General features: G+C 35.2%; 1 protein-coding gene across 13 annotated transcripts in view; it reads right to left on the bottom strand.

Moving 5' to 3' along the window:
• NR2C1 (nuclear receptor subfamily 2 group C member 1) overlaps nucleotides 1-13,985 on the bottom strand; it is a 56,223-nt gene that overhangs the window by 15,269 nt on the left and 26,969 nt on the right. For 11 of the 13 annotated variants that reach the window (XM_041120601.1, XM_030002704.2, XM_030002705.2 and 8 more), the window contains 6 exons: nucleotides 11,383-11,613; nucleotides 7,883-7,964; nucleotides 4,938-5,117; nucleotides 2,348-2,495; nucleotides 2,160-2,250; nucleotides 679-863 (listed from right to left, as the gene is read on the bottom strand). In XM_041120601.1, coding sequence (XP_040976535.1) covers nucleotides 679-863; nucleotides 2,160-2,250; nucleotides 2,348-2,495; nucleotides 4,938-5,117; nucleotides 7,883-7,964; nucleotides 11,383-11,613 — 917 coding nt within the window. The remainder of the gene's footprint in view (nucleotides 1-678; nucleotides 864-2,159; nucleotides 2,251-2,347; nucleotides 2,496-4,937; nucleotides 5,118-7,882; nucleotides 7,965-11,382; nucleotides 11,614-13,985) is intronic. The other 2 variants (XM_041120604.1, XM_030002715.2) reach the window with 1 other exon arrangement.

Raw genomic sequence — 13,985 nt, 5'->3', positions numbered from 1 at the left:
CATATTCAAAACAGTGTGTACAATGTAGATGGTGTGTAAAGGAATATTGCTGCGACAGCTGTCAGAAGCTTGCATGAGATGACAACCAAGGAAGAACATGATTGTGATTGATGGAATTATCTGAGTATGTACTACACAGATTATCTTACACATATGCTCACCAAAATGGCTTAGTTAAAACCCATGTAAGACACAAGTTTGTAGGATACTCAATGAATATATTTGTATTGATGGTGAGAATTCTGTTACTTCTCCTGTGTAGAAAGAAAATGCTTTTCAAGCTTTTAAGGTGATTAAGTTACAGGCATTAAACTACTCACTTAGATGAGATCTCTAAGAAACAGTTTTCCAGGATGATACAAAGTACTAAGACTACAGTACAAGATCAAACAAACATTATATTAAGGCCAAATAAGAGGTAAGAAGATCAGCTGTAACATTTACTTTGAAATTCATTTCAAGTACAAACAATTAAAAGTATTTATTTCTCAAATGGAACCTCCTTATGATTTCACTTGGAAGAATCTTACAAGATTTATGTTCTACGTGAGCTTAGGCTGTTATTGCTATTGTTTTTAATGCAGATAAATTTCCTACACTGTGATGATTTAATTAATGGTCTGAATTGACAGAGACCTTCTTGAAAAGAATAATATTTTCAATTGTAACGTGCCTTACCTTGTAACATCACTACTAGCTTGTTCTTCTTGCTGGAGTTCAGATAATGATGCATCTCCATTACTTAAACTCTCAATCATAGATAGCTCTGTACTGCTTTGTGACATGTCTTTGCATTTACTGAGATTTGCTAATGAAGTCACCACATTCGCCAGTGTACTTAAATCTCCCTGACATGCTTCAACCTAAGGGAAAAGTATAGCTTTTAATTCTCTCATATTGGCAGCAGTTAACTTGCAACAGAAGAATTTAACTTTTACATAAATGAAGAATTGAGCATGTGAATAGACCTGTAAGAAAATTATTGTTTTCAGTAAATGGGTAATCATAATGCAGCAATTAGACACTACACTGCTTCTAAAATATCAAATGTTTAGACATTTACTTTTACAAGTAATAGCTATCTACTTCTTTCAGAAAGAATACTACAGATGGTAAGCAAGTGCAGAAAGAGAATTTATCATCTCTACTCGCTAGTCAGTCACCAGGACTATAAGACTGCACTAGATAATATTTTTAGATCTTCCTTCCTTGTGTAAATGAGTCAGTAGTAATAGGGTAGGAGAATGTTTGGAAAGAAGGAATGGATAAAAAGTCACCTTCAAAAGCAAGCAGAAAAATAATTTTACTGCAGCCTTTTTGGTTTTTATGTCTTTATTTAATTGCAAGGGAACAAGGTGATTCAGTACTGACCAGCAACTCAGAGAGGCAGTAAGACGTTTCCCACCCTGCCCCACAAAAAAAAAAAAAAAGGAAAGTGCATGATTATAGACAAGTATGCTGCTGCTAACACCAGCATGCTATATGTCATTTAGCTTGCACTATCATACTCTACAGAGCGAGCCAGAAAAGTGAAATGGAATAAACAACTTTTGATGGGGCCCTTTGCAGACAGAGCAAGCCAGGCACAGTATGAGGTCATTTAGTATCAGCTAGAAAAATACAAGGGCTTCCTACTGTGCACGTGTAGGGAAGTTACCACATGGCTTTAGTGGATCAGTAAGTGTAACAACATGGAAACAAAGGAAAACCAGCTCAGAAATAACATTGTTGCCGAGATAGCTTTTATTAGCTTTGCAAAAAAATTAGCGATCCACGGGGAAAAAACCCTAACAGTATTTATGAAATGCACTGCGATGGTGCCATGTAAGGTTCTGCAAACATCTCACTTCATTGGTACAAAAGAAATATCCAAGTGTCACGATTGCCCAATACAAAGAAAAATAATGCAGTCCTTAAAGCTCTCTAAAAACGTGGAGAAAGGCATTTACTTTGTAGAGCTTTTAACATTTTTACTATGCAAGGCTAAGTACATTCTCGTGAAGAGAAGGCATTTGCAACACCAGCTAATGTTGTAAAGGAGTGTTTTAAAAATGCATTTAACAAAACAGAAGTACAACAAAACAGAACACCCTTCCCTCCCTGCATACACAATTACAGCAATCAACTCTACTTAATGTATCAGTCATATAATCATATACCTTATCTGGAGTCATCAGCACAGTAGGCTCACTTTTTATTGCAGACTGATGAATGTTAACAAACATTCCCGATTCCAGCAGACCTGTTGATCTGACACAAAACAGCACACATTTCCATTTTGATTAATTTTAAAATTAATTTTTCCTGTTTCAGGAAACAGAGATAGCTGCTTCCGAGTAGAATTTACCTTGCTGTTTCATTATCTGTTACAAAAGTTGGAGTTGCAGCTAATGGACTACGAAGATCTTTTCGAATGTAAATCTTTTCTGTAGAAGCTGCACAGTTTGAAGATTTTTCTCTTGACACTTCAATAGGTTTCCTTTCACACTGCACAGCTAACAAAACAATATGCAACTGTTAAGTCATATCCCAAATTACAGACTAAGAAATAATCCTTTTTTTCCCTCTCTTTATTTAATCTGTAATTTTAATAATGATTCTGAAAATAACTAAAAAAAAACCCATAACCAATAAGCTGACACATTGAGTAAAAAACAACACACCGATTTGATTGTTCTTAATGAATGAGGTAGTAGTCAAAGTCTGAGACCAAACATATAAACACTAAATTTTTCAAGTTATAATTAGGACATAAATCCCCTTATACCTTATTTTTAATTTGGATCTTTAAGTGCAGGCTTATGGCTTCTCCTCTCAATTTCACTATCCCACACTCTCAGTGCATTCATAAAGGACTCATGGCACCCTTTTCCATGGATTGTGGGTCTGGGTTGAACCCACATAACTGTATGCACTTAAAGAAGCTTCTCAAGTTAGGACCTTAGACAATACAGAGGGAAAGGGATATTCACGAAGTTCAGTTCCGACCATGTAAGATCTGGGCGACATCCTGACCCACAATCACTGACTTCAGAGAAGAAGCAGATATTTAATTTGCATAGCTCAGTGAAACTAGGTGGAATGAATCTGGGCTTTAGCCTACAGATACATCACCTTGCTTTGGATGGATGAGAGAACGTTAAAATGAAACTTACAGTATTATACCCTATGGGGAAATCTCTAGCTCTACGGAATAAAGCCAAAGAAACCAGTTTACAGTTTGATTTTAAAAGTTTAAAAGGAAAATTTAATTTCTGGAAAAATAACATATAACAGTAACATAACATTGTTACTGTAAAACTTGATTAATAAAAGGTATTTACAATGTACAAATCTTTTAAAAATATGCAGCAAATTGTTCTTCCACAATTTTAAAGTAGTGCAAGTAATTTTACAGATTGGAATAAGATCCTGAGAATCACAAACAAGGCCTACACATAATTTAAAATATGCATCAATTCACCAGTTTGATAAGCACTGGCTACTGGCTAGCAGAGCCTCTTTAATATTGTAGTACACATAGAAACTGTTTAAACCTATAAAGAGACTCCTGAATGTTCATTATTTTAAAACACAAAGGCAAATAGGAAAAAAAATTAACTTTTCTTCAATTATGCAGTTTTGGAAAATGTGTAACAAAAGAAAAAAATTAAAAACCTTCAAGTTTGTAGTAGACTGTGATGCTATTTGAATTTTCACTTTGATAAGTATCATAAAACCAAATGTAGTAATATCATCAAGTATTGACAATGCCATTACAGCTAGCCTGTAACCCACGAACGGTGCTTTGAAAGGGTGGGAGGTGGAGGCAAAAGTCTTTTATATTCCTTTGCTAACCCTGTGCTTGCTAGCTGGATCTGAGTTTGCTGAGAAAGGGCCGAGACTTCTTTAAGGGACAAATAACCCCACTGAGGGAGCTAGTGTACAAGACAGCACTGAGTTTTCTTTCCTCTCCCCACTCCACTGAGGAATGAGACTTCTTATCCCAAAACAATCCCTTCCTCCGCTCAGTATTTCCCCATGACCCAGAGATCATTTTCCTGCCTTCTGACCCCCAAGCCCAGGGATTTTGTTCTGCTTGAGAGGTCTTCTGTGCAGGCGCAAAGTACTGCCAGCTGAACTAGAGGGTAAAGGGGTGAAGATCCACTTTCACCACCCCAGCTTTTCCTCCCTTTCTGAATTAATTTCTTTTGTGCTGCAACAGTGTTACTGGTTTCGCTGATAGAAGCAGGGCTGTACGGAGGGGAACGTCCACAGAGGTTCAAGAAGGTCAGCAAAATTGAGCTGGATGGCAGAGAGCAGAGCATAAGACTAATACTGTGCATAAAGCAACAGCGTGGCAGTATCAGGGCTGAAGAATTCATGTATTGCTTGATTTTCTGCATATTTAGTATTCTAATACTGCTGCGGTATTGCAGTATCACTACATCCAACGTATGGAAATCTAAAAAGGAACTTGAAATTTGCAGGAATCGGTAAAAAGTGAACTCTAGATGGCTATGGGTCTCAGCCTTGTGAATAACTGTCTCTGCTTTGCCGAAAGTGAATAGCAATTGCCAGTAATCTCAGTTGTGGAAAAAGTGACAAGAAGGTAGGGTTCAAAAAATTCAGTACCTTAATTTATGCATAGAAAAATTGAACTGCATGTCTAAAAACCAAAGATGGAGACATGCTTGACATTTGCCACCCAGGAATAACAATTCATTCACTTCAACCACATACAATGTGCTTATGAAGTTTGTCAAGCGGTATGCATGCTTGAAAACATTTCAGACTTCTGATACACCAAACTTGTACAGTTCTTTAAAGAAAAAAGACACAATGATTTAAACATATAAAATCAAGATAACAATTTGTATTAATACAAAGCATATCTTTTGTAGCACAAACTTTAACATAGCTGCCAGCTAAAATAATTTACACTTATTCAGACTTACAATCTTGTTTCATCCCAAACGCGATGCATCTCTGCAGTCTACAGTACTGACATCGATTCCGGTGGTGTTTGTTAATGACACAGTCTTTTGTTCCTCGGCACGAATAAACTAAATTCTTCCGTATACTCCTTTTAAAGAATCCTTTGCATCCCTCACAAGTTACTGCTCCATAGTGACGCCCTAGTTACAGAACAACATAAATCATGACATTGATTTTACACTCTAATATTATTTTTTTAGAGTTTATATTTATTAAAAACAAAGCATTTGCTATTTTACCCATAAAAAGAACACTTTTTTTACCAATAGGTACAGATCTTAAAATATATTGTGGCTATAAAACAACATTAAAAAGCAAGTGAACCATTTTTCTAGTTCAAAGTACTTAAACAGGACACGCTTTACAAATAGGCAAGTTGCTTATTAAATTCTTGATGAATCTGTTGACAGCAGTGTTAAAAAAAGCTAAGAAAACAGGTTAGCAAGAACACAGAAGAAACTCTTTTAATTTATACATTCTTTAGCAATTTTTTTAAAATGTCCCTACAGTCAAGCCCTGTTATTGCTCATTACAAATTCAGCTATCGAAATTGTATGCATTAAACCTAATGGAAGCATGGAAAGCGCAAACATGGCATTTGACAGCAGTAAGTAATCACTTCAAAGATTTACTTTCACCTTTCACTTTCCTAACAGAGTAACAGTACATCTTTAGTTCTTTCAGTAAAACTTCAGTGAAAGAATAATCTAAAATAGTTAACTAATTTTTTAAAAAAAATCAGTTCTTCTGTGAATTTTCTAATATATAATACTAACATATAAAAATTTCTAGGATATACTGCATAAAAAAGTCAAGTTTAAAAAATCATTTTTCAGAAGCATATTGTTTTGATTCTGCTATAGCACAAAATACAAATATTACTAAAAAGTACTGGTTTTGATTAAGGCATGCTTGGCAATTCCAACAATTTAAATTCTATGATCCTGAAGAAAAAAAAAATTCTAAACCCAAAGATCATTGACAAACACTCAAAATACATACTGCAGAGACACTTAGGCTGCTCTTTGAACTAAGTAGGGCACATTACAGAAATAAATCTCAAATACGAACTAATTTAAGGGAAAATATATTTTTAGATTCTTTCCTCACAAACTTTTTTTTGGATACATCAACCTCACCAGCTTGAAGTTTCTAGAAATTCTGATAGGTTTTCTTGATTCCTTTATCACAATCGTATTACCACACTATTAAAATGTGAAATTTATAAAGCATCACATATATTAAAAGAATATTACTAAGGGAATAATTTTAACAGCAGATGGATTGTGAATACTTAATATGCAACCTGCAAAGCACCGGGGCTGCTTCTTCATCTGCTCTTTGACGTAGATTCTTAGACTCCAGCTTGGAGGTGTCTGCAAAGCAGTTTGCGCGACACCGCTTGTCACACAGGAGGCTCCCCAAAACCTGCAGCTGCTCAGGGAAACACAGCACTCTCCCCAAATTCACCACCACTGCTTGATAGCCCTGGGTCAGGACAGGAGGAATAGCTCCTGGGATCTCCAGCCTCCCAAGGAATACTCCAGCCCTCCAGCAGGGAGCCAGAGGAGTCTTGCAGCTGGAGCAGACCAACCAGATATTTGCCTTAAGTTTGGCAGAAATTTCCTTTGAGATGGGTGAAGTCTAACATGTATTTAGAGCTCTAGAAACTGTATTTTTAATGCTAAACTTTGCCACGGTAGAAAAGTTTTAATTGGTTTTATTTCTAGGAAGTTTCTTCCCCATTCTACTACTCCTCATGATGATATTCTATCATTAACTACTTATTCTCAGTGGCTCCCCATTTTTATACACTTTATTCCCACCGCTTCCCAAAAGGAGCATTTAACTGCAGCTGTCATATTTTCGTATTACTGGAGGCCCATCATACAGACTTCACTGACAAACCATAAGACATTTCTAATGGAGCGACCATTTCCCTACTTAGACTAATTTTAGCTAAGTAAGTAGAGCAAAGTTAAATGTCTCATCTCTCTTACAGCCCATTATCTTCTGTAACAAAGAAAGTGCAAAGAAAAAGGAGCTTTCAGCTAAACCATGCTGAGGAACAGCCCTTGTAGTTCTCTCCCTCTTTTTATTTTTTTAAATAAAAAAGAAAAGACATCATCTCAGTAATTCCAACTCTGACAGATCTGGAACACCTGATGGCAGGTGCACATGCAAAGGGAATGTGGGAGATGGAGTTCTCCGGTGCACTGCTCCCACTATATTTCTTTCCAGTCTCTTAGTATTATTACACAAAATTTAGTGCATGAAACATTTTGCTTTTCTTACCTTAGCACTCTACTTTGGCAATACATGAATATACCATTCTTAAGCTTATTTTTTACTGGAATTATAATGCTTCTTTACGATTTTAATAATGGTTCTTCAAATAACTAACTGTCCTGCATAGATCTCATATTAGCATCTTTTTCATATACTTGCAAAGTCTTCCTTGCCTATTGGCTTCATATTTAAAATAATGAACAGGTTTCTCATATGTTTTAAGAGAACCTGTCAACAATAACAAAGTTCACCACATGACCTTATTTTAAGGAAGAAAAAACTCTCAACATTGCTGCTTAAGTAATTTCATCAGCCAAATTTTTATAATAGAAAATAAAATGCATCAGCCTAAGAAAAAAAGGCAAAAATTATCTGGTAGAAAACATTAAATTTATGATGTAAAACAACAATAAATCCCACCCATGGACAGCAGAGTACCATTTTGTGTAATTCTCCACTGAAAGAGTAGTGTATCCTTTCTGTTTGTGCATGTATAGAGAGATATATACATGTATATGCATGCAAACTGTTATATAGCTTCAGAAGAATTTTAAACTGCTTTTATAAAACTGCACGACCTTAAAAAAAAAAAAAACAGAAAGAAAAAAGTAAATACCTGATGCCTTGTCTCCACACACAACACACAGATCAAACACTTTGTTTAGGCCCTGTTCATTGGGGGAGTTGTCTGTTAAAATCTGGAAAAAAGTGTGAAAGAATTTCATTTTTCTTTTTCTTAACATGAAGAAAGATTAAAATATATCTCATGCTTGTGGTTTTTCTCTAAGACAGGGAACCAAATCTACAAAGTATAAGGTTTTCTTGCCTACATTTTACAGTCTTCATAGACACAAAGGAGCTACCTGCCATGCTACTGTGTTTCTTTTCAGGATGGAACAAAATTTTACTTGCAATACTTCTGAAAAGAATTCAAGATTCCATTTATCTAAATACTAATACTGCAAAATGGACTGACATTTTGAAAAACATTTAGCATCTGCATATTCTTACCTTTTGTTCAATTTTGTATTTATAGCCTAATGACTTATTCATAGTACAAGAGAGTCTGAAGCATTAAACAGACTGAACAAAAAAATCCCTTGTGAAGGCTACTATGTCTACATTCAGGTTTATTAACCCCTTTTTTTATAAGACACATAAATGGTGCACCAACAGAAAACGTACTCTGGACACTACCATTAACTATCAAGTGGTATATAGTTTGGCTTTCAGTAACAGTTTGACATTATTACAGTATTCTTGTCTTGTCTCATTCATTTATCTCTGGTACCTGTAAAGCTTATTTCAGCACACGATTAGAACCCCAGCACTACAGGGTAGGCACTATAGCCTTCCATTTGATCTTTGAAAACTCCATCCCACTGACATAAATAAAGCACCGCAAAAATTCAAGTTAAAAAAGGAACACACATATCATGAGTAACAACCAAACATCATCTTGACAATTATGTAAAGCAGAAAAGAAAAAATTATTCTTCACATTAAAAACAGATTATAGTTTCAAAGTTTTAAGAGTTTCTAACTTCTCCTGTGTCTTACTGGGAAGTCAGACTCTCATTCTTGCTTTGCATATTCAAAACAGGACCTCTGATAAAAAGAAAGACAACTTACCAAAAGAGAAAATACCCTGTCTTTTATAGAGAAAACTAAGAAATCACTTTTTTTAGAAAGTTTGGAAGAGAGTGTAGGCAATATATATGTGGGAATGTTTAACAAGCATACTTCTTTCTAGTTAGCTTTTGTTAACAATACTGTCTCAGAGATTCATCTATTAAGTTTTGTTTTAATATAACACCTTTTTAAGAAAAATAATATTGATGAGTTAAAAGAATATTAACCTTTCATTCCTTCCTAATTTCCATTATTAACATTATGTATTTTCATGACACTATATAAAATATATATAAACAAATTCTAAGTCCTTCCATAAATGAAACCTGCACTGAAATGGGAAGTTCCACATAAGGAAGGACTACAGAATTGGGCCCATGAGGAGATAAAAATCCCAGACTCAGAGAACTCATCAACTGACCTTGAACATGAAGAATAAAAATCGGTTATTAAGATGAAGAAGAGCCACTGAAGGTAAAATAGATGATGGGAAAAAGGGCCTTGCCAAATGAGTCAATGTAAAGATAAGATGCAATACAGAGGTTTTTTGCAGAGCAAATGAATGGGCATTTCAATTGAAGGCTACAGAAGAACAACAAAAAGGGTGAAATTGCAGATGAAAAGATCACTTAGGGGAGAAAATATGAAAGATCCCAAGGAGGATGCAGTTGAACAACAAAATGGTACTCTGTATTTCACGAACTTTAAGTGGAAAAAAGAAATCTCTACCCATACATATTAGCTGACAATAGAACAATCTAACTAAAGTGACAGAATACTCTGTTGCCTCTCAAACTAACCTATTTTGCCCAAACTGTACAATCAGAACTAGAGCTTTCAATTTTTTTGTCCAAACTTCCTCCATTCCTGAATTTTGCCTTTTAAACCAATGTGGCACACTTCTCATCTCTTAAGTTGCCTTGGGAAATAATTTTTTTAATATGGATTACTTCAAATCATATCCCACTGGTTTATACTTTTGTTGAGGTTTACCTAAAATACAAAGTGTATAAACATGCTTAAATGCCTCTCAATAGGATTGGCTTTTGCTACCATTCTCCTATTCATAGCAATCAAAATCTTTGGAGCAAGGACCTTTGATGTCCATTTGCAAAGATCTGTGAGTTTCAAAAAAAAGTATGTAATATATAATAGAAAGATGTTTCAAGCTTACACAACATGTGGGTAGCGAATCAGAGTAGTGGACTGGCTCCCAGAAGACCACAAACTAAAAAGATCAGAGGTCTTCAGTTGAAAAGAGATTACTTGAAAGAGGATATAATAGTGATTTATAAAAACAATAGGATCCTTTATAGCTGTTTCTTATAGTGCAAGAGGCACTTAATTAAATACTTCTCTCAGAAGATCAAATGAACTGAAGTATTCTTTGCACAACATACAATTATGCTATAGGATTATACAGACCAAAGCATATATGGTCTATATAAATAACAAAAAAGGTTGTTAAACTTTAGTGGCTGCCATCAAATATGATGGTCTCACTGCAATCTGCAAATCAGGGGGTTGCTCTAAATCATCAGCTAATGGAATTGAAAGGATATGCTCAGAATGATCATTATTTGCTTGTCCAGTTTTTAATAATTTTCCTTAAGCAACTGTTTCTGGCCATCACTTAAGTGTAAGATACTGGACTAAAGGGACTGTAGCTATCCTAATGCTGCCTGGCCTGCCACATTGGTGTATTTTAACAGCAGCATAAACGTACATGGTTAAACAATATGCAATAACTATGCTTTAGCTGGAGTGCAGTAATCCCCTACTTCATGCTGAAGGAGCTCAGATCTTGCAAGTCTTCTGCGCATCTTCTTCATGTTCATCACATCAGTGCCATCCCATCCTTGCCAGGTGAGGATATGGGGCAGAAAGCTTGGAAGTTAGAGCATGAGGACTAAGGGGGCCAGTTTAGGGAGTTACAACCCTGACTAGTTACAATCTCAGATTAGTAAACCCAAAATCTTTAGTGTTATTTTCCCACCCCCACTGAGTAATTTACTTCCCTGCTGAATAGTCTCTCTGAGAAACTACCTTGGAGTACAATCCACACAGCTGAACAGTAGTTACAACAGCGTACAAAAAGGAAAACAAGCAGAAGGAAATGTTAAGTGATAAGACAATGGAGAAAAGAGTATGTTTTTCAACAATACATGAAAACAGATGGAGAGTCAATGAAGCAGAAATAAAGAAGGACTGTTAGTATGGCAAGAGCTGGAAATGACAATAAAAATAACAGTATTCTTTCTAATGTCATGAGCCAGGGTATAAATTTTAAATGCAATAAATTTAAAAAAAAAAAAAAGTTTTCTTCATAATTTCTAAGTATCCATGCTATGTCCTAGTACAAGGAAAAGTATACCATTTTAAAAAAACCTCAAAAAAGGAGAACCCAGACAGACATATTTGGAAATAAAACATCTCTCCTTATCCCATTTGAACCAAAATTATGAAATAAAGTGGATTATCTACCTGGATGTGTTGTGCAGATATATCAGGGGATGCAAAAAACAGTTGGTTGACACCTGCAGCATCTGGAGTTGCTAGGATAACTTTTCCTGGAGTGGAATCTTGTCTGGCAAGGATCACCTTGCTTGGGGTAGAGCCATCATGATTTGTTAAGATGAACTGCTTGCCTGCTGAGCTCTGATCAAGTGCTGTAACAATCTGAATCTTCTGGCCCGTCTGCTGATCTGTGACAATCTAATAATACATTTATCTCAAATTGTTATGGTAATTTAAGTTCACCTTTGGGGCCCAATCCGGGCACTTGAAGAAAACGGGAATTCTGCTTTTGACATTTGTGAAGCAGGATCATCTTCCCCTCTGTCACACAAGAGTGAAGTAAACTCAGGCGAAACCTTGGATTTTCATTGTATTTTAAACACGTTTCAATCAAGGGTGTTTGACGTCAAAACCTGAGTTCATACTCAAGTTTTACAATTGGCCCATGCTTTTACAACACTACTGAAACCCTTGACAATTCTAGCATCCAGAATCTGAGGTATGTCTGTAGCTCAGCCCTAGGACCCATCAGGTTATGAGAAATCTTAACTCTTGAATTCACTGCATACCACGTGAAGTGCTTAGCACCTCCCAGGTTTGGCTGCTTAACAAAAAACTTCTTAAAAACACAAATGTAGACTTCCAAGTGAAAAAAGTAAGCATCAAACAGCAAGAAAAGCAATAATCTTGTTGCACCTGTATATACATTTTAGGCTTCATTTTGGGGGGGGCTTTTTTTTTAACATAGATATTCCTAAATAAAGTAAACCAGAATCTCTCTCCCTGCCATTTTTTCTTTTTTTTTTTTTAAAGGAAAAACTTATTTTCATGTTTCATTTCATTATCAAGAACAGACCTACAGACTGTTTTTTCCATTTTATCCCTATTTTCAAGCACAAATACAGCAGCACTTTATTAAATAATCCTCCACTAAACTCCATTTTTTTGCCATCTTTGTCAGAAGATTATAATCCTCAGAGAAAGTAATCAAGATTCCATAAATCTTCAACTATAAGTCTCACTTTTAGTCACTTGTTGCTTTTCTCCATCAAAAGGCCTATATGGAAGACTGCCTCGTTTATTCTGGAGAATAAGGAGAATCATCCTACAAGGACTGTTTCCTGCAAACTATTTTTTGAATTACAGATCAATAAAATAGCTCCTATTAATTTTTTTTTGTACCTATAACCAAACATTTATGTCCATCTATCCATCCCTAACATTTATATGGTCCTTATTACTGATGAAATTATTTATTTTATGGTCTAACACTTATCATAACTAGTTTCATGTAATTAGGGCAGCAATATTAACTATATTTTCTAGGTGGAAAACAGGGGCACAAAGAAACTGAATGAGGCATAATTTCACTCAAGTCTATCAAATTTGCTATTGCACCTTCACAACTAGCTTACTACTTTCTCTAAATGTTCAATATACTTAAATTCGTTTCAAAAACCTGTGTATAGCTTATGTTTTAAAAAGATAGAGATAAAAATAATTGAGTATCTAATTTCAGCAGTTATAAATCAATATTGCCACTTTCAAATATTCAGAAATTATGAGTTTCAAAATATACAAAAGGAACGTGTTTCCTTCGGGTGGCCTTCTGCTATTAACATTTTAATGGATCAAATTTCAATTTTTTTCTCTGCAAAACACAATTAAAAGCTTATTTAACAGAGAAGTTCAGGTAAGATGATAGAATTCCAGATGCTAAAGATATAAGAAAAGAATGTAAATTATCATGAGATTTGGGGTGTAGTGTGGGAAGACAATGCAAAAGCTCACAATAGTTATCAACATGATTAATACAGGGTTTCCCATTCAGTTGTCCGGGACCACAAATGACTACAGTAGTTCCTTATTTCTCCTTTCAATTCCTTTATGTTGGTTCTATATTCTTTAGAAGGCAAACTTCCTTGCCCTTTTAATTCCCTTCTTTGCCTAACCTCCTCCTTCCATTACCTTTTTCTTCACTGACAAACTTTATTTCTCCTGTGTCATTTCTGGTATTTTCGAAGTAGCTGATGGTCCCTTCCCTTTCCCTCCAAACACATCTACTTTATTGGGATTAGGAGAAATCCAATGCATGTTATCCTCAACAGGGTGCACACGCATACAAAAGCCAAACACAGAATATTGTGCTGTTTCTTGAATTTCTAGACCTGCTCTTTGAAAGACACTCTTATCTAAAATCTCCCTATCAAAACTTAGAAGTGCAACTATGTGTACATCAAAAAAGGAATATACTTGATCTAGTTAGGTTTATACAAAGTATAGTATAAAACTAACTCAAAAAATAGCATGTCTCAAACAGTGAAGATGAAAATCTGAACTGAAGTTGAAATGATTTTTTGGATATATATGCTAAATTATCTTTTTTACTATTGTAGTCCAGGTCTATAATTTAAAAAAGGTATGTATTTGTAGATAAATATGGCAGGACAGTAGGCAGAAGAACCATTGCTACTTCACACAATTCACTTCACCTCCTATTTAACAAATAGTGTCCTAATTCTTCAAATGGCTTCCTGCAATTCTAGAAGGATGCCCAGGTAGTTTTCACT

This window comes from Aquila chrysaetos, chromosome 26, assembly GCF_900496995.4.
Source record: "Aquila chrysaetos chrysaetos chromosome 26, bAquChr1.4, whole genome shotgun sequence".
NCBI lineage: Eukaryota > Metazoa > Chordata > Aves > Accipitriformes > Accipitridae > Aquila > Aquila chrysaetos.
The sequence above is the reverse complement of the archived record's forward strand: the minus strand, read 5'-3'. Positions and strand labels throughout refer to the sequence as shown.